General features: G+C 44.3%; 2 protein-coding genes across 3 annotated transcripts in view; one reads left to right on the top strand and one right to left on the bottom strand.

Moving 5' to 3' along the window:
* Positions 1-1,263: 1,263 nt before the first annotated feature.
* Positions 1,264-7,339, bottom strand: LOC139382867 (Myb/SANT-like DNA-binding domain containing 4 with coiled-coils). Of its 2 annotated transcripts, none has more exons than XM_071127109.1 (4): positions 7,239-7,339; positions 6,078-6,652; positions 5,208-5,477; positions 1,264-2,223 (listed from the first exon to the last, which is right to left on the bottom strand). In XM_071127109.1, the coding sequence occupies exons 2-4, from the start codon at positions 6,411-6,413 to the stop codon at positions 1,492-1,494; spliced, it is 1,338 nt and encodes a 445-aa protein (XP_070983210.1). In that variant the 5' UTR covers positions 6,414-6,652; positions 7,239-7,339; the 3' UTR covers positions 1,264-1,491. The 2 variants fall into 2 exon arrangements, with proteins under 2 accessions (XP_070983210.1, XP_070983211.1); XM_071127110.1 differs by having other exon boundaries at positions 6,078-6,394; positions 7,239-7,329.
* A 48-nt stretch (positions 7,340-7,387) lies between these two features.
* LOC139382868 (aminoadipate-semialdehyde dehydrogenase-phosphopantetheinyl transferase) overlaps positions 7,388-21,357 on the top strand; it is a 33,707-nt gene continuing 19,737 nt past the window's right edge. Inside the window, exons 1-6 of the mRNA XM_071127111.1 lie at positions 7,388-7,794; positions 8,377-8,608; positions 9,408-9,529; positions 11,892-12,053; positions 19,750-19,818; positions 19,932-20,097. Coding sequence (XP_070983212.1) covers positions 7,651-7,794; positions 8,377-8,608; positions 9,408-9,529; positions 11,892-12,053; positions 19,750-19,818; positions 19,932-20,096 — 894 coding nt within the window. The 5' untranslated portion in view covers positions 7,388-7,650 and the 3' untranslated portion in view covers position 20,097. The remainder of the gene's footprint in view (positions 7,795-8,376; positions 8,609-9,407; positions 9,530-11,891; positions 12,054-19,749; positions 19,819-19,931; positions 20,098-21,357) is intronic.

The raw sequence follows: 21,357 nt of genomic DNA, 5'->3' as shown, positions 1-21,357 counted from the left end.
TGAGCTCAATCTCGAGTCTCAATGCAAAGGGTCTGAATACTTATGTAAATAAGATACTTATGTTGCAAACATTTCTAAAAACCTGTTTGCCCTTTGTCATTAGGGGGTATTGATGAGGAAAAACATTTATTCTACCCATTTTATAATAAGACTAACGTAACAAAATGTGGAAAAGGGGAAGGGGGTCTGAAAACTTTCCAAATGCACCGTATACATCAGGTGATTTAAGTGTGTGTGTGTGTGTGTGTGTGTGGGTACCAGATGTATTAAAAAACAGGCAGAATAAAGTAAAAATACCCTATTTATGTATATCCTTTATTGTGAGTCAAGGCAATGCAGAAAACATATCCCATCTCATTTTTCTCTCCTTTTTAAATAGTTACTCAACTTTTTCCTTGGACGACAGGTGAACCAGCAGATATATTCAACTACAGGGCTACTATAGAACACCACACAAAACATTTCATCATAGTACCAAACCACACCCACTATCAAAAATAAAACAATTATAAAAGACTTAAGTTTGGAAAAATAAAGACATCTGTAAGGCCTGATATGACACTGGTTGGAAAACAGTCACACATAGAGCATTTTGTGCTTTGAGTTTACAGCTATTCTACATTATGTCCACTTCCTATGCAGTACATGGATGGTACTACTGAGCTACACACAACTTTACCAGGGACAAAACCATTTCTCCCAGTACACAACCACTCACTTTATACAAACACATTGTACAGACAGATTTATCTTTGTTAAAATGAACCGCTCTTCTGAATTGAAAGAATCCCTGTTAATGCAAGTCCACAGACATAACAGAATGATTGGCAGGGAGATTTTTTTATATGTGATTGGATGAGGCTACTGAGTTTGAGTGGCCGTTTCAGTCTTGGTCCTGCCTCTACAGGAAATAAAACTGGATAAATATCCTCCGTCATCAACCTGGAGTTGGATGATGACACCCTGCTGATCTAAGGTCAGTTTGGTTGAGCTGTGCACCTCACTTCAACCATTGTGGATCAGACTGAACTGTAACAAGCAATTGGAGCTGCCAGAAACAGACAGGAGAGGGAGGAGAGAGTCTCACTGGACCATGGAGGTGACTGCTCATATAGGCTCGTAGCTGGCCTGCCTACACTGAGATAACACCCCCCCCCCCCCTCGTTTGCTCTTCTTCCAGGCACTTCTCTCATAGATATCCTTTAATGCTCACCACCGCTGCTTCTAAGGTTTACTATGTACATCTCTCTCTCTCTCTCTCAATTACCTCGTACCCCTGCATGTCGACTCGGTACCTCTACCACTTGTATAAAGCCAAGTTGTCGTTACTCATTGTGTATTTAGTACGTGTTTTACTTTTCTTTTTTCTTTCGCGTTGTGTTGGTGGGAAGGGCCCCTAAGCATTTCACTGTTTGTCTACACCTGTCGTTTACCAAGCATGTGACAAATACAATTTGATGCTATCCTTCCTCTCTCCTTCCTCCTGCTCCCTCAGCGACCCTGATCCTGGTGAAGCTGTATTCTCTCCTTCTCCACCTCTAGTCTCTCCCGCTCTATCTGCAGTCGTCCAGACTCAAACTTAAAGAACTGCAGCCTCTCTTTCTCTAACTGCAGTCGCTCCTTCTCCAGCCTCAGTCTCTCACCCTCCAGATCTATCATAGAAAGCCAGGGTTTATTCTCCTTTCTTTCATTCTGTCCATCCACAGCAGAGGAAGAGGTGGTGGTAGGGGTGGAGGAAGAGGGAGGGCTTTGCTGGGGGGGAGCTGCGGCCCGTTCTGATTGGTTCATGAGCAACACCCGAAGTCGCTCTTTCTCCAGCTGCAATCTCTCCTTCTCCAGCTGCAATCTCTCCTTCTCCACATCCGACTGACTCAGTCTTTCCTTCTCCAGTAGGAGTCTCTCTCTCTCCACCGCTAGCCGCTCCGTTTCCACAGCCAGACGCTGCTTCTCCAGCTCCACACGCTGCTTCTCCAAGGCAACCAGAAGTCCCGCACTCTCGTGATTGACTAGTCCTAAGCCAGCAAAGCCCAGTCCACCCAGGCCGGTCGATGAGAGGTCCCGATTCATTGAGGCCGCCGCCCCCTTTGATGCGCTGAGCATTCCGAACTCATCAATGTGTGAAAATACTTCAGGGATACGTCCATCTCGCTCTCCCATGTCGGGTAGGAGGGAGGGGAAACAATCATCATCCTCTACCTCACCCTCACCACTATCACCCTCCAGCTGACAGAGACAGAGACAGAGACTCAGATCATTGATATACTGATTAATATCATGCACACATCCTGACACGCACACTAGTGATGCACAGGTCAGTGGTTTGTAACCCATTCACCACCGCCCAACTATGTGAGAGTAAAAATCTGAGGCCCGCACCCGACCCTAACCCACAATATAGAAAATGTGCTGTAGAGACACAAAGATCCGCCGCTTATAACTGATGACATTTTAGTAGGCTATTTGTTAGTCAAGAATACCCATACTAACATGCTGTATACAATTAGTTCATTTTAGTATACTGTAAACAAACTGTATCCTTTCAGTTGAGCGTACTAGCTCGTCGCCCGTCTACCGGAAGTTGATGCTGTTGCTACACAACCTCTTACTAGCTAGTTAGCATAACAAATTACTAGTTAGACATTTTACGACTTTGGGTGTGTTCTTAAATTCAATCTGGAGTGCGCTCGTAAATTCAGAGCGTTGTAAAATTGTCAGTTTGTAAATTCAGAGCGTATCGCTCTCGGAGCGCACACTGGACGCTCGGGCCAAGGAGTAGGGTTGATTTGAGCGTTCTGACCTTACAACGGCAGTCAAGCACCCAAGCTAATGTTGGCTAGCTACTTCCATACACAAATGAGACCACTCTGACCATTTCTCGCCCTAGCAGAGATGGTTAGGCAGTTTAAGTTATCCAGAGCGTTGGTGACTAACTGTGCTGCTGACACTTTAATTATGCTTTTTGCTGACACCGGCCATATTCCATGGGTATTGAGTGTTCGTAAATTCATTATTCTGCGCTCTGGTACACTCAGACGAGGGTGCTCTGAAATCGGAGTAGATAGCCAGAGCGAATTTACGAAAGCACCATAATGTCCACTGACAACGCACTAAGACTATACCATAAAGCTAAGCTAAAAATGACGTGAATAATCAAGTCAATGTTGGGTAGTTAGTTAGCCTATAGTTATTATACTGGCATATTTGATGTATAAGTAGCCAACTAACATACCGGTACATACTGCTGTAATGAAATGCTATGTGGTTCGTAAGGACCAGCGTAGATAACAAATTGTCAGCCAATATAACGTGTAACGTAACTTATTTGAAAAGTTATTACTTTATTACATTCACTAATTATGACAAATGTTGAGCAAAGCAATACATTTGTATCTGCTCTCGTACTTCGGCTGCATATTTTCCACAATTTTCTTCCTTCTGACAACGATGTGAAGCCATGACCATTTCCTGAATTGCATTATGGGCCCGAAAGTACAGAAATAGCGAATTTAGTACGACATCCGGGAACTTGGCATACTAACTATATCCATACGATGACCAATAACCATACTATATACTCAATTCACGTCACAAAAACTCAGCAAAAAAAGAAACGTCCCCTTTTCAGGACCCTGTCCTTCAAAGATAATTCATAAAAATCTAAATAACTTCACAGATCTTCATTGTAAAGGGTTTAAACACTGTTTCCCATGCTTGTTTCCCATGTTTCCCATGCAATGAACCATAAACAATTCATGAACATGCACCTGTGGAACGGTCGTTAAGACACTAACAGCTTACAGACGTTAGGCAATTAAGGTCACAGTTATGAAAATGTAGGACACTGAAAAGGCCTTTGTACTGACTCTGGAAAAACACCAAAAGAAAGATGCCCAGGGTCCCTGCTTATCTGCGTGAACGTGCCTGAGGCATGCGGCATGGAGGCATGAGGACTGCATTGCAATGTCCGTACCCTGAGAAGCCTAAGACCGCTCTACAGGAAGACAGGACGTACAGCTAATCGTCCTCGCAGTGGCAGACCAAGTGTAACACCTGCCCAGGATTGGTACATCCGAACATCACACCTGCAGGACAGGTACAGGATGGCAACAACACCTGCCCAAGTTACAACAGGAACACACAATCCCTCCTTCAGTGCTCAGACTCTCAGCCTATTGCAGACAAAGGCTGGACTGAGGGCTTGTAAGCCTGTTGTGCTCACCAGACATCACCGGCAACAACGCCGCCTAGGTATCGTTGAAGGAATGAACGTTACAGAGGCCTGTACTCTTTCAATTTGTAGGTGGAGGGTCCGTCATGGTTTGGGGCTGTGTGTGTCATCATCGGACTGAGCTTGTTTTCATTGCAGGCAATATCAACACTGGTGCGTTACAGGGAAGACATACTCCTCCCTCATGTGGTACCCTTCCTGCAGGCTCATCCTGACATGACCCTCCAGCATGACAATGCCACCAGCCATAGTGCTGTGGGTGAATCCCTGCAAGACAGGAATGTCAGTGTTCTGCCATGGCCAGCGAAAAGCCCGGATCTCGATCTCAATCCCATTGAGCACGTCTGGGACCTGTTGGATCGGAACTTGTCCGGGAACTTGCAGGTGCCTTGGAAGAGTGGGGTAACATCTCACAGCAAGAACTGGCACAGTCCATGAGGAGATGCACTGCAGTACTTAATGCAGCTGGTGGAAACTGACTGTTACTTTCAATTTAACCCCCCCCCCCCCCCCCCCCTTTGTTCAGGGACACATTATTCCATTTATGTTAGTCACATGTCTATGGAACTTGTTCAGTTTATGTCTCCGTTGTTGGATCTTATGTTCACACAAATATTCACACATGTTAAGTTTGCTGAAAATAAACAGTTGACAGTGAGAGGACCTTTCTTTTTTTGCTGAGTTTAGTACAGTTAATATGAGTATTCGAACACAGCCCTTGTCTTTCTTGCCTCAGTGGATTTACTTTTTCTGCCCACATTCCCAAAATCATTTGGCGTGTATTTGGCATTCCACAGTTAGGAACTAAAGCTTAGGCTACGCACTAACACCAGATAAAAAAATAAAAAAATATAAATGTAGCCTATGGATATCGATTGCGCAATAATTCTACAATTTTTTTTTTTTTTTGTTAATGCATCATGTTCCCTTTATTCAACTCACAAATCAATAACGCACACACAAACACATGGATCCTCACCCTATATCCATTGGCCTCCTCCTCCAGCTTAACCCCCGTAGACATCGAGTGTCCGCTGGGCTCTCCAAGATCCGCCAGGTCCTGCCAGTCACACTGTGACTCCTTGGGAAAGCCAGAGAGGTCGAGCGACTGGTCCCCTGAACCCAGTGAGGCGTCGTGTTCAGGGGAGGACGGATCATACTCTGCCTTCAGCCCTGTGGAGAGAGACAGCTCAGCACGGAGCTGCTTCCTCTTCATTAGCGACCGCCAGTCCAGGTAACGCCGCTTCACCTGGAACCACACACAACCATTACAAACAGTGATGTCACAACTCAACATGCTTCAGGAAGTTTAGGTAAAATCAGCACTGGGAAGTGGGTGCCCAAAGGAACTCCTAGTGAATAGGGGTGAATTAAACTATTGAAATGCGGCCCTTATATGTAGGATACAAACTCTTTTCAGTGTTGTGTTTGAGGCCACCTGAAGTGAGGGCAAATAGAGAGAGCCACTACAAATTATCACTAACCCAAACAAGTCCATAAGAAATAAAAAATACAAAATATGTTCCAACTTCACCTGGTCTCCCGACAGTATATGATTAAAGTAGGAAGCCCAAGTTTCAATAGGCGATAAGATATGAATGTGTCATAAAAGGAGTGAGGATATGTGGGCTTGCGAAGTAGTTTTATGCGCTGACAATGGGAGCTAATTATTACGAGGTTTTTACACCACTTGTCTCTGGAAGAAATGATGAATCCTCATTGTCCAAGTCAAGACGAGTGCAAATGTATCCAATACGAGACACTCAATGTGGTCTAGAGGTCAGACTCGAGTGCCACAAAACTCTTTTAGAACGTCATTTGTCACTATGGAAGCCCCCTCCACACACACCTCTGAAGCTGTGCGTAGTTCACCCTCTCCCAATGCGTTGACGCCTCCTGCTACCTCCTCCCAGGCTCGTCTCTTCAACTCGTTGATGGCGGTGTTCTGCTGGCGGGAGAACAGTACGTCTCGTCGCTTGTGGATCTCCCGGATCAGCGTCTGCGTCTCACGAACGCTGTAGTTACTCTTCCTCTTCCTCTTCAGGTGTTTCATTTGCAGGAAATCCAGCCTGGCGGTCAGGAGAGGTGCACAGGCAGATGGCGAGAGAGAGAGATCAAGGAGGGATGGAGATAGGGATGGAGAGACAGTAGTCTTACAGAGGGACTCTGAAATGGAGAAGGACATAATTGGGCAGAAGCATAGAGAAGTGTGAAAGAGGGAGGGATGAAAGGGGGGGGGGGTACAGAGAGAGGTGGAGAAAGCAGTCAGGCTGTAGATCGCTGGATGAAGGACTGCTGTTGAGAAGAATCCCACTGTCCTGCCTCAGGTGACACACTCCCTTAGTTCACTCAAAGGTCACACAAAATAGGTAAGTGCTACAGCAGATGTGTTCTCAGGCAACCAGAGCAGGGCTCAGCTTCCTCCTGAAAGACGAAAACAGGAGCAGAGCAACCAGAGAACGATTAGTTGATCCAAACTAGTGGTAAACTTATCTTCAATAGAACTCAAAACGGGTCTGATCTTTATCTGTCACAGGACAAGTGAATGCTTTGAAAGACACAAGACTGCATGCGTAAGAAGACTGCTGTGTATTTGACCTGCTGAGTATCGCAAAAGCAAAGATTTGCTTGCAGGCAACCATAATTTCAAACCATGCCACAACCTTGGTTCTTTTTCATTTATTTGGGCCCACGATTGACGATGGGGGAAGAGATAGCTATCATATCTGTCTCTCTATTTTCCGAGGTGAGACGGGGATCAGGATAGGTTCCAGTTTGGAATATGTAAAAACTCAGTGCAGTGCTTTGCATTGCGCTTTTTGTGAAACGCATCAGCTAGCTTGATAATGTAGCATAATCGGCGGTGTTTGTGGAACCGATAGCTAGCTAGCACACCAGCACATTTGCACCGTAAAAACTCAAATCCCCACATATCCTTTTTATTGAGCCAACATGGTCACGCTCTCCCACGTAATGTAATACCATTTATGATCATCGTAAAATAACTCACCTCATCTATCGTAGAGAATAAATCAGATGCTCATCAACGCCAAAATCTGAATCGGAAAGACACCTTTTGGCGACGCACCATAAACATCCTTCCCATTGGTCACTTCAATGCCACGCCCACTTGACGTGTCACGTCCCACCAGTTTTTCCGGGTCCGCGGTCGTGTTGTTATAGCTAGCATGTTCTCAAAGTGAAGCAAACACTAGTTCAGGAGGACACTTATCAAGTTCTCATGCATTGCTAGCTAACTATGTTTTTTGGTTTGCGGTATTTGTAGTGCCTAAAATACCGAAACACTTACCTTACAGCTAATCCACAAATGCGGTCAGTGTTATCCAGCTGCATTACGAGAGGTAACGTTAGCTTAAAGCGGAACGTCGGTCTACCAGTTCTTAGCTCTGAAACTGGCCGTCATGGGAGGCGTTCGCTGGGCGTTCCGGTGTGGCTCGTGGACGCCGAGCCGGTCCGAGTGGCTGTTAGCGGCCCGGTGTGTGCAGCGCGAAGAGAAAGAACGAATCGGACAGTTCATGTTTGCCAAAGATGCCAAATCAGCTATGGTGCGTTGACTGTGTTATTCCGATAGAAAGTAATCACTGTGCCATGTCCTCCCTTGATTATCAAATAGCAATTTCCACGTTCTAGGTTTTTGTCACTTCACACCTGATTCTGCTAATTATCAGGCCTTGGTTAACCATGTCAGGCAAGGCTGAGACTGGGACACATAAGGCTCAATAGTACATTGAAAGTGGCGGGGAAACATCCGACTGGGAGGTGTGATCATTGTCAGGAGGAGATGGAGACAGTGGAACATGTTCTATTTCAGTGCCAGAAATATGGGAGGGAAAGGGAGCGATTTGTTATTAGATTTGAGGAAGGGAAGATTAAGTGAACTACTGGGGAAATCTCCTGGGGATCTAGTATTTAATTTGTTTCCTTAGGGAGATGAAAATATTGGGTAGGATTTAGACCTTCCCCTGTCTCTGGTCCACAGTCCAGTTGGTGGCGGTAATGTACCGTAAAGTTGGTTGCCAACTGCCAAGCAATCCACAGAAGAAGATAATGACGCTTCAGAGTTACTGTTCACTGGAGAGAGGAGAGGCCGCACCCTTATTGACACTCCTTTTCCCCTGCTCTTCCAGGCTGGCAGGTTGTTGTTGAGGAGGTTGGTGTGTGACAGGATGGGTGTTCCCTGGTCTGACATCCGCTTGGAGCGTTCTCCCAGAGGAAAGCCCTACCTGGCCAACCCACCCTGCTCCAGCCCTGAAACCATGGGCTGGAGTTTTAACATCTCTCACCAGGGTGACTACGCTGTGCTGGCTGCAGAGCAGGGGCTGCAGGTCGGGGTGGACGTAATGAAGACCACCATGCCAGGTGTGTGTGTCTGCACAATCTTTAGTGCTTTGATGTGTCAGTTTGATTAAATAAGCAGCATTGAGAAGAGCTCACTCTGGCAGTAAACTGTCTTACGACATCCTGAACCCTTCTCTCTCTCTCTCCTGTTTTGTGTGAGAGAGAAGTAACCCTTAAATCCTGTCTAACTCCCCTGCCTGAGTCTCTCTATTTCACCCTTCTCACCACATCTCATTTGGCGTCCTCCTCTCCAAGCCTTCATGACGCTAATCTGCTAGCCCAGTCCTGTCACTCACCCAGACCTTCTCCCAAATCCCTCTTTAAATAGGCCTAGATCTCGTTCTACGTAGCCTCATTCCCTAAGGATGGCGATACCTTAAAGCACATACTTATCTTCCACATTTCCCCCCAGGGAGAATGGCTAGCTAGGCCCTTTATTAAACCTTATGGGCTGTCATTCACAAATCTCTAAATCAATTTTTTACAAAGTTATCTAAAGGAAGTTTGCTGCAATTCCTTTCTTTACCACATGATGCCACTGTTGTTTTTCATATTCCCTGAGAGTGATTTGGCAGTGCTCTATCACAGGGATCTCCTGCCGATTCCCATTCTGTCTATGTTTAAAGATGGTTAGAGGAGAGAAAGTGATGATCCCAAACAAAGTAGGAGTGTGTTGCGTTTCTCTCCATTTTCAACCTCTTCTCCCTCAACTGTTTCCTTATTGTCAGAGCTCAAACCCTTAGGTTTGTGTTTATTTTATTATTAAAAATGTTTTCCCTGCACCCCCCCCCTCTCTCTCCCCCTCCCCCTCTGTCTCCAGGTAGCACTTCTGTGCCAGAGTTTTTCCGTATCATGACGAGGCAGTTTACTGATTGTGAGTGGAGTGTTATCCGCAGCGCAGGATCGGAATGGGAGCAACTGACCATGTTCTACAGACACTGGGTAACCATCACTCTCACATCCATGGTGACGCTTGGCACGCTTGACTTGTACACTGAGTCATACACATTACATGCAGCCCCCCCCCCCTCCAATTAATTGAGCTGCTCAGTCGAGAAGTTGTCAGATTGAGAGAGCGGCACAAGGACATTAAGTACTGATATCATTGCCGTTGACTAATCTTAGTGCTTTCCCGTTGCCATAGTGACTTGCCTTGTAATTGTGTTACTGTGGCTTGCCCTCGTGTAACAAGGTTTGTTTGACTTCAGAGACACATCCACACACACCATGATCATCACACACAGAACCCTGTGTCAATGCCTGGGACAGGGAAAGTGTTCAACCTGATAAGTGATGATTTTCAATGCCTTATGGGTACACCAATGGTTGTTCGCCATTTAAACTTATTATTGTGTACAGGCAGTGCCTTCAAAGTATACACACACCTTGACTTATTACACATTTTGTGTTACAGCCTGAATTCAAAGTGGATGAAATAGTTGTTTTCCCCCTCACATCTACACACAGTACCCCCACCCCCCCATATAATGAAAAAGTGAAAACATGTTTTTAGAAATGTTAGCATATGTTTTGAAAATGAAATACAAAAATATCTAATTTACATAAGTATTCATACCCCTGAGTCAATACAAGTTAGAATCCAGCTTTGTGTCGTTCTGGGTAATTCTCAAAGAGCTTTGCACACCAGGGTTGTGCAACTTTTGCTCATTATTCTTTTTACAATTTTTCAAGTTCTGTCAAGTTGGTTGTTGATCATTGCTAGACAGCCATTTTCAGGTCTTGCCATAGATTTTCAAGCAGATTTACGTCACAACTATAACTAGGCCAACTAGGAACATTCTGTGTCGTCTTGGTGAGCAACGTCAGTGTCTATTTAGCCTAGTTTTAGGTTGTTGTCCTGCTGAAAGGTGAATTTGTCGCCCAGTGTCTATTGGAAAGCAGACAACCCGATTTTCCTATAGGATGTTGCCTGTGCTTAGCTCTATTACATTTATTTTTATCCTAATTTTTTTTCTTCCCTATTCCATGCGGATGACAAACATACTCATAACATGGTGCAGCCACCACTATGCTTGAAAATATGAAGAGTGGTACTCAGTGATGTGTTGTTGAATTTGCCCCAAAGAATGGTTTGTATTCAGGATGTAAAGTTAATTTCTTTGCCACATTTTACGTAGTTTTATTTTAGTGAATTTGTATTAATTCTGTACAGGCTTCCATCTTTTCACTTTGTCAATTAGGTTAGTATTGTGGAGTAGCTCCAATGTTGTTGAGCCATCCTCAGTTTTTTCTTATCACGGCCATTAAACTCAAACTGTTTTAGTCACCGTTGGCCTCATAATGAAATCCCTGGGCGGTTTCCTTCCTCTTCGGCAACTGAGTTAGGAAGGTTGCCTGTATCTTTTTAATGACTGGGTGTATTGATACACCATCCAAAGTGTAATTAATAACTTCACCATGCTCAAAGGGATATTCAGTGTCTCCTTTTTTGTTTTGTTTACCCATTACCAATAGGTGCCCTTCTTTGCGAGTCATTGGGAATCCTCCCAGGTCTTTGTGGTTGAATCAGTGTTGGAAATTCATAGTGAGTAGACTTAAGCGACTTGTTAAGCAAATTTGTACCCCTGAACTTATTTAGGCTTGCCATAACAAACGGTTTGAATACTTATTGACTCGACATTTAAAGCTTTTCATTTTTTATTTAATTTAAAAACGTAATTCCACTTTGACATTATGGGGTATTGTGTGTAGGCCAGTGAGACCATCTCCATTTAATAAAGTTATATTCAGGCTTTAACGCAAACATTTTTGGAAAAAGTCAAGGTGTGTGAGTACTTTCTGAAGGCATTATATAATTAAGAAATAAGGCGCGAGAATGTGTGGTATATGGCCAATATGGTTGCAAGGTCAGCTCGGGGATTCGATAAGGTTAAAATCTGTCGTTCTGCCCCTGAACAAGGTAGTTAACCCAGTGTTCTTAGGCCCTCATTGAATATAAGAATTTGTTCTTAACTGATTTGCCTAGTCAAATAAAGGTAAAATAAGCACAACACAACGTGGAGTGCCTGGACACAGCCCTTAGCCGTGGTATATTGGCAATATACCACAAACCCCCGAGGTGCCTTATTGCTATTATAAACTGGTTACTAACGTAATTAGAGCAGTAAAAATGTTTTGTCATACCTGTGGTATACCATAGCTGTCAGCCAATCGGCATTCAGGGCTCGAACCACCCAGTTTCTAATCTCACTTGTACACAATAAGAGTACTTCAACTGTATTATTTTTACACTACTCTTCATCTGATATGTTTGTGGCTCTGGTTATCTTTCCTGTCCGTCAAGGCGTTGAAGGAAAGTTTCATCAAGGCGATTGGCACAGGGCTGGGCTTTAATCTACAGAGGGCGGAGTTTCACCTGTCACCTGAGCCAATTACAGAGGGCAAGGTGTGTCGCCGGACCACAATGCACCTGGACGAGGAAGAAGAGGAGGTCTGGGCCTTCGAGGTGAGCAGGGTCCAGTGGAGGAAAGGAAAAAGTAGCAGGAAGAGTAAAGAAAGTTCAAGAGTGTCCAACCATCTCCCGCCTGTTTCTGTGTGTCTAGCCATCTCCCGCCTGTTTCTGTGTGTCTAGCCATCTCCCGCCTGTTTCTGTGTGTCTAGCCATCTCCCGCCTGTTTCTGTGTGTCCAGCCATCTCCCGCCTGTTTCTGTGTGTCCAGCCATCTCCCGCCTGTTTCTGTGTGTCCAGCCATCTCCCGCCTGTTTCTGTGTGTCCAGCCATCTCCCGCCTGTTTCTGTGTGTTGGACACACAATCACAGATTGTTGCGAAATGGACACAATTTTATTGTTGTGGCTAATGTTAGCTAGGTTAGGGGTTAAGGTTAGGTGTGAGGGGTCGGGTTAGCTAACATGCTAGCTAAATAGTTAAAAAGTAGTAAGTAGTTGCTAAAATGCTGAAGTTAGCCACCATTTGATTCAAACACGCAACGTTTGGGTTGCTTGAACTTCCGGTTATACGCTCACCCATCCTCCCCGCTAGTTTCTGTCTTAAAATAACCTACTGCCTTCATCAGTGATTGAACTGCACTGTATACAAAATGATGTGTTTGAACATGAACATTTGTAAAATTGTGTCAAGAATTTCCCATAAGTGTATTTCACTGTAATTTGTGATAGTGGGTTGATGTATTACAGACACGCTAAGCAGCAGATGGTTTATAGTAATCTTTTTGGCAGCAGCTCAAATGCCGATCCAATTCCACTAACAGCAGCTTAGCAGGGTCTCTTTAGCAGCTGTAGCTTACTCTATCCAATTTCATCAGTTAGCTTTAACGTTACCCACTAAAACTAATGCTACCCTGCGCCAATTTAATCAGTTAGCTTTAACGTTACCCACTAAAACTAATGCTACCCTGCTCCAATTTCATCAGTTAGCTTTAGAGTTACCCACTAAAGGAATTGCTATCCTTATTGCATTTCAGAGCCACTACGACAAATTAGCAAGGTCTTGTTAGCCATACGATGTATTAGCCGCTATCTCTATGATTACTATCTTAGCATACGAACAAATGTGTACTCTGGCCTTCTCTGTCTCGGAGTCTTTGAATTCTCCAACAATGTAACCTTGAAAGAATTTGTAAAGTACTTTTCTAGGAAATACTGGGGACCTTTACCTAGGATGCTCTCAGTACCTCTCACACCAAGGCTTTAGAGTTGTAAAAAGTCACCTCTTTATTTAGTCTCCTTTCCTCATCTCCCTCCTTTCATCCACACTAGTCTGAAGAAATACTGTATGTCAGGGGAAAGCAGTATTGTGTGAGTTGGATCTCACCTATAAAGCTGAAAATAATGAATGGTCCATCACGGAATCCGTTCTGTCCTCTCTGGACTGGTTTGTCGGGCTAATGGTGTTTCTGTTGTGACACTTCTGCCACCAGAGAATAGCAACATACCTACGGTATTGATCGCCAGCTTAGGGACAGTACAGCTATGCTGTAGATCTGCTGCAGAGATGTTTTCTAAATAGAAGCGGGAGGGAAGGATGGACGGAGGCAGTGAGGGAGCTAGGGAGGACTGGGAGAAAACTAACTGCCCAATTTCGGGAGCACCAGAGAGACCAGGTTTCAGTACTGGAACCAAGGGATTAAAATCCTCATGTTTGGACCTTTCACTGTTGGTTGGGTCAAGTACACACACACACACACACACACACACCTTTTGCCTGAGTGAGCAAGAGAAGAGATCATGTTCTTGTCTCCTCCCTCGCTGCCATATTGATCAGAGTAATGAGAAACAATTAGGATGCTAGACTTCACATCTGATAAGGTCTGCAGAATGAATGTTTCTTCCAGATAGGCTGAAAACTCTGCAGAAACACTTGTCTCTCACACACACATTCAGCATCACAGCACCACCTGTTACCATACATACATACATACATAACTAGTCAAAAGTTTATTCATTCCAAGGTCTTTCTTTATTTTACTATTTTCTAACATTGTAGAATAATAGTGAAGACCTCAACTATGAAATAACACACATGGAATCATGTAGTAAGCAAAAAAGTGTTAAACAAATCTAAATATACTTGAAATTCTTCAAATTATCTACCCATTGCCTTGATTACTGCTTTGCACACTCTTGGCATCTTCTTAACCAGATAGTCACCTGGAATGCATTTCAATTAACAGGTGTGCCTTGTTAATTTGTGGAATTTCTTTCCTTAATGCGTTTGAGTCAATCATTTGTGGTGTGACTGGTATACAGAAGATAACCCTATTTTGTAAAAGACCAAGTCCATATTATGGCAGGAACGGCTCAAATAAGCAAAGAGAAATTACAGTCCATCATTACTTTAAGACATGAAGGTCAGTCAATATGGGAAACTTTGAAAAGTTTCAAGTGCAGTCGCAAAAACCATCAAGCGCTATGATGAAACTGGCTCTCATGAGGAGCAGGAAAGGAAGACCCAGAATTACCTCTTCAGATGATAAGTTCATTAGAGTTAACTGCACCTCAGATTGCAGCCCAAATAAATGCTTCACAGAGTTCAAGTTACACACATCTCAACATCAACTGATCAGATGAGACTGTGTGAATCAGGCCTTCATTGTCGAATTGCTACTAACCAATAATAAGAAGAGACTTGCTTGGGCCAAGAAACACGAGCAATTGACATTAGACCGGTAGATATCTGTCCTTTGGTCTGATGAGTCCAAATTTGAGATTTTTGGTTCTAACCGCCATATCTTTGTAAGATGCAGAGTAGGTGAACGGATGATCTCTGCATGTGTGGTTCCCACTGTGAAGCATGGAGGAAGAGGTGTGATGTTTTTGGGGTGCTTTGCTGGTGACACTGACAGTGCTTTTATTTAGAATTCAAGGCATACTTAACCAGCATGGCTGCAGCGATACATCATCCCATCTGGTTTGCGCTTAGTGGGACTATCATTTGTTTTTCAACAGGAAAATGACCCAACACACCTCCAGGCTGTGTAAGGGCTACTTGACCAAGAAGGAGAGTGATGGAGTGCTATATCAGATGACCTGGCCTCTACAATCACCTGACCTCAACCCAATTGAGATGGTTTTGGATGAGTTGGACCGCAGCGTGAAGGAAAAGCAGCCAACAAATGCTCAGCAAATGTGGGAACTCCTTCAAGACTGGTGGAAAAGCATTCCAGGTGAAGCTGGTGGAGAGAATGCCAACAGTTTGCAAAGCTGTCGTCAAGGCAAAGGATGGCTACTTTGAAGAATTTCAAATATAGAATATACACTGCTCAAAGAAATAAAGGGAACACTTAAACAACACAATGTAACTCCAAGTCAATCACACTTCTGTGAAATCAAACTGTCCACTTAGGAAGCAACACTGATTGACAATAAATTTCACATGCTGTTGTGCAAATGGAATAGACAACAGGTGGAAATTATAGGCAATTAGCAAGACATCCCCAATAAAGGAGTGGTTCTGCAGGTGGTGACCACAGACCACTTCTCAGTTCCTATGCTTCCTGGCTGATGTTTTGGTCACTTGAATGCTGGCGGTGCTTTCACTCTAGTGGTAGCATGAGACGGAGTCTACAACCCACACAAGTGGCTCAGGTAGTGCAGCTCATCCAGGATGGCACATCAATGAGAGCTGTGGCAAGAAGGTTTGCTGTGTCTGTCAGCGTAGTGTCCAGAGCATGGAGGCGCTAACAGGAGACAGGCCAGTACATCAGGAGATGTGGAGGAGGCCGTAGGAGGGCAACAACCCAGCAGCAGGACCACTACCTCTGCCTTTGTGCAAGGAGGAGCACTGCCAGTGCCCTGCAAAATGACCTCCTGCAGGCCACAAATGTGCATGTGTCTGCTCAAACAGTCAGAAACAGACTCCATGAGGGTGGTATGAGGGCCCGACATCCACAGGTGGGGGTTGTGCTTATAGCCCGATACTGTGCAGGACGTTTGGCATTTGCCAGAGAACACCAAGATTGGCAAATTCGCCACTGGCGCCCTGTGCTCTTCACAGATGAAAGTAGGTTCACACTGAGCACGTGGCAGAGTCTGGAGACACCGTGGAGAACGTTCTGCTGCCTGCAACATCCTCCAGCATGATCGGTTTGGCGGTGGGTCAGTCATGGTGTGGGGTGGCATTTCTTTGGGAGGCCGCACAGCCCTCCATGTGCTCACCAGAGGTAGCCTGACTGCCATTAGGTACCGAGATGAGATCCTCAGACCCCTTGTGAGACCATATGCTGTTGCGGTTGGCCCTGGGTTCCTCCTAATGCAAGACAATGTTAGACCTCATGTGGCTGGAGATTGTCAGCAGTTCCTGCAAGAGGAAGGCATTGATGCTATGGACTGGCCCGCCCGTTCCCCAGACCTGAATCCAATTGAGCACATCTGGAACATCATATCTCGCTCCATCCACCAACGCCAGTCTGTTGCACCACAGACTGTCCAGGAGTTGGCGGATGCTTTAGTCCAGGTCTGGGAGGAGATCCCTCAGGAGACCATCCTCCACCTCATCAGGAGCATGCCCAGGCATTGTAGAGAGGTCATACAGGCACGTGGAGGCCACACACACTACTGAGCCACATTTTGACTTGTTTTAAGGACATTACATCAAAGTTGGATCAGCCTGTAGTGTGGTTTTCCACTTTAATTTTGAGTGTGACTCCAAATCCAGTCCTACATGGGTTGATACATTTGATTTCCATTGATCATTTTTGTGATTTTGTTGTCAGCACATTCAACTATGTAAAGAAGAAAGTATTTAATAAGAATATTTCATTCATTCAGATCTAGGATGTGTTATTTTAGTGTTCCCTTTATTTTTTTGAGCAGTGTATTTTATATTTTGATTACTACATGATTTCATATGTGTTGTTTCATAGTTTTTATGTCTTCATTTATATTCTACAATGTAGAAAATAGTACAAATAAAGAATCCAGTGAATGAGTAGGTGTGTCCAAACTTTTGACTGGTATTGTTTGTATGTATGTGTACACACACACACACACACACCACACTCAATTAACATACAGATGAGACAAGCAGCAGTGCTGACCTGGTGACCTCTAAGCACTGCATATTGATTGGCTGGCTTAATGAGGTGGCAAGCAAGGTCTTTCCACTTCCTGGTGACCCTGTGTAATGTCACGACCCCAATGTGTTGTAATGAGGTCATGACATTTGGTAGTGAGGGAATTAAAAAGAGGACTCACGTACACAGAAACACACACAGGGTTCTTTACAACTCATACATGTACAGTCGTGGCCAAAAGTTTTGAGAATGACACAAATATTAGTTTTCACAAAGTTTGCTGCTTCAGTGTCTAGATATTTTTTGTCAGATGTTACTATGGAATACTGGAGTATAATTACAAACATTTCATAAGTGTCAAAGGCTTTTATTGACAATTACATGAAGTAGATTAAAAGAGTCAATATTTGCAGTGTTGACCATTCTTTTTCAAGACTTCTGCAATCTGCCCTGGCATGCTTCTGGGCCACATCCTGACTGATGGCAGCCCATTCTTGCGTCAATGCTTGGAGTTTGTCAGAATTTGTGGGTTTTTGTTTGTCCACCCGCCTCTTGAGGATTGACCACATGTTCTCAATGGGATTAAGGTCTGGGGAGTTTCCTGGCCATGGACCCAAAATATCGATGCTTTGTTCCCTGAGCCACTTAGTTATCACTTTTGCCTTGTGGCAAGGTGCTCCATCATGCTGGAAGAGGCATTGTTCGTCACCAAACTGTTCCTGGATGGTTGGGAGAAGTTGCTCTCTGAGGATGTGTTGGTACCATTCTTGATTCATGACTTTGCTCTTAGGCAAAATTGTGAGTGAGCCCACTCCCTTGGCTGAGAAGCGACCCCACACATGAATGGTCTCAGGATGCTTTACTGTTGGCATAACACAGGACTGATGGTAGCGCTCACCTTGTCTTCTCCGGACAAGCTTTTTTCCGGATGCCCCAAACAATCGGAAAGGGGATTGATCAGAGAAAATGACTTTACCCCAGTCCTCAGCAGTCCATTTCTGGTACCTTTTGCAGAATATCAGTCTGTCCCTGATGTTCTTCCTGGAAAGAAGTGTCTTCTTTGCTGCCCTTCTTGACACCAAGCCATCCTCCAAAACTCTTCGCCTCACTTTGCGTGCAGATGCACTCACACCTGCCTGCTGCCATTCCTGAGCAAGCTCTGTACTGGTGGTTCCCCGATCCCGCAGCTGAATCAACTTTAGGAGACGGTCCTGGCGCATGCTGGACTTTCTTGGGCGCCCTGAAGCCTTCTTCACAACAATTGAACCGCTCTCCTTGAATTTCTTGATGATCTGATAAATGGTTGATTTAGGTGCAATCTTACTGGCAGCAATATCCTTTCCTGTGAAGCCCTTTTTGAGCAAAGCAATGATGACGGCACGTGTTTCCGTGCAGGTAACCATGGTTGACAGAGGAAGAACAATGATTCCAAGCACCACCCTCCTTTTGAAGCTTCCAGTCTGTTATTCGAACTCGAGCATCAGCTCGTCAACACTCACGCCTGTGTCAACAAGAGAATCACTGATATGATGTCAGCTGGTCCTTTTGTGGCAGGGCTGAAATGCAGTGGAATTGTTTTTTTGGGATTCAGTTCATTTGCATGGCAAAGAGGGACTTTGCAACTAATTGCAGTTCATCTGATCTCTTCATAACATTCTGGAGTACATGCAAATTGCCATCATACAAACTGAGGCAGCAGACTTTGTGAAAATTAATATTTGTGTCATTCTCAAAACCTTTGGCCACAACTATACACACACACTGTCACAATTATTTCACTCTTATCCAGACATTTAGAATCAGATTGAATCCGCAGTAGGGGAAACAGCGCCCCTGTCTGCCCCACAGCCTTTATTGTTTTTGTTTTGTTGACAATGATGTCTGGGGAAGAAAAAGTATTTGTTTTCACTAACTTCTTTGTAGTATAGCAAACAGATGTTGCAGGGAGTCATCCTTCCATAAAGAACATGAGATACAGATGGAGGATATTAATTTGATCCAGTTTGCTCCTGCAAGAAAATAATCCTGCAGCAACAGGAAATGTGGATTATATTTAATGGACATTTTTGCAGTGCTTGATACATTTTTCAAAAGGGAAAATTTAAAGTCTAAAATGTCAAAAGTGCAAATTCCGAACTTCAGAAGGCTTTTTAAACCACAAACGACGTGTTTTTAAATGTCCTGCAGGAAAGTTCTCACGCTACAGGGTGATTCAATGTTAGATCCTACATCTGTAACCTCCCTCCCTTTAAAAAGTAAAGGAGTGAGGCTATTTTCTCCTTTCAATCTCCTCTCCCCTCTGTCTCCCCAGGGTGAGGCGTCCATTACTCCTGGAAAGCCAGGCAGTGAGATGGAGATTGCTTGTCTGGGATGTACACAACTCCCCCGAATGGGCCTATGATTAGGGCCAACTGTGTGGAATGAAAGAGAGAGAGAGAGAGAGAGAGGGGAACCGGGATGATGAACAGCCAGTATTAGGACACTGATGTGTTAGAACAGGGAGAGGAGAGTTGTGTGTGTGTGTGTGGCCTGCTGCATGCGTGATCCTTTCCGTAAACGAGAGCTATTTGTCACCTTAACCACTCGTATAAGTCAACCCCTATAACCTCATTCTGTTTGTGTGTATTTCATGTAAACGTGTGTGTTTCTTTAACTCTTGTCCACCTTCAGGAGACTGTATTGGGTAAGGACCACCATGTTGCTGTGGCACTGGGACCCAGCCATACAGTCAGATCTGTGGTGAGTCGTGTGTGTGTGTGTGTGTGTGGGAATGTAAGTGTGAGCCTGTGTGTGTGTGTGTTTTTTCCCAGCACAATGAAGTAGATTTCTAACCTCTCCTTCTTTTTCCTCAGCCTCCCCCTGCCCTCACCGATCCTCCCCCCTCCTTCACCTTCCTCTCCTTCAGTGACCTCATCAGCATGGCCACACCCCTCTTTGAAGAAGACTCCGCCTACTGGGAGAACTTCCAGAAAAAGGCTGAAGCCCCGGAAAGACAGAGACTCACAGCTACAGTATGAGGTAGACAGGTTAGGTTAGGACTGTGGGTAGAATCATCTGATCCTAGATCTGTGGTTAGTGGCCACGTGTACCTGACCGTGGAACAACATTTTTTTTACGAGTGAGGTGGAGTGGTCAAAGGACAGACGGGTGATGTCACTCCTGTTGATCTCCATGCAGCACCGTACAGGAACAGTCGGTGAACAGCAGGGTTGGTGTGACTGAGGCATCTGGAGGAGCTGGCCATTCTAACAACAAATTGAAATAGCATTGAAATAATGTTGGTCCTCAGACCCACCTAGAGTCAATGTGTTGATCAAATGCCAGTGATGGAAAGGGTTCCATGACTGCAAATTGCTCTTTTTGGGGGTATTGATTTTGTAGGTTGTAGGTTGTAATCACCTGAATTGATTGTGGTCATCTGTCATTACTACAGTGTTGTTGACCAACCTCCCTGTAATGTGATTAAAGGTTTGTATGGCTTCTTATCATAGGCTTTGCTGACATTCCACATTCATTCATGTTCATTTTAGTGACCCTGTTTGGTGCTTTCACCGTCAGGGTTGTGGGTTCGATTCCCGGGGCCACCTATATCTAAAGTTGCTTTGGATAAACGTCTGCTGAATGGCATGTAACTGTACAAAAATATACAGTACCACTCAAATTTTGACACACCTACTCATTCCAGGGTTTTTCTTTGTTTTTAATATTTTCTACATTGTAGAATAATAATAAAGACATCAACACTATGAAATAACACATATGGAATCATGTAGTAACCAAAAAGTGTTAAATCATAATATATTATAAATATAAATATATAAGTAGCCACCCTTTGCCTCTGACAGCTTTGAACGCTCTTGGGATTCTATCAGCCAGCTTCACGTCCACTGGCTTTGAGCATGTGTGATGCGTACTCTTTATAGCTCTCTCACTTCTCTTCCCTGCTATCCCTCTCATCTTCCCTATTTTTCCCCATGCCTCACCCTCTATCTCTCTCTCCCTTACTCTCTCTTCATCTGGCTGTGCGTCTATTTTGGTCAGAAACATTTAGTGGGCCAATAGGAGCTTGTGTTTGAAAGACAGCAGGGCTTTTAACAGAGCAGGCGTACTTCAATTTCAAGTTAAGGGGCTTTATTGGCATGGGGAACTTACGTTTACAGTGCCAAATCAAGTGAACTAGATAATAAACAAAAGATATATAAACTATACAAATTAACAGTAAACATTACACTGGTAAAAGTTCCAAAAGAATAAAGACATTTCAAATGTCATTATGTG

This window comes from Oncorhynchus clarkii, chromosome 24 (assembly GCF_045791955.1).
Source record: "Oncorhynchus clarkii lewisi isolate Uvic-CL-2024 chromosome 24, UVic_Ocla_1.0, whole genome shotgun sequence".
Classification (NCBI taxonomy): domain Eukaryota; kingdom Metazoa; phylum Chordata; class Actinopteri; order Salmoniformes; family Salmonidae; genus Oncorhynchus; species Oncorhynchus clarkii.
Note: the sequence above shows the minus strand (reverse complement) of the source record. Positions and strands in the feature narration are given on the sequence as shown.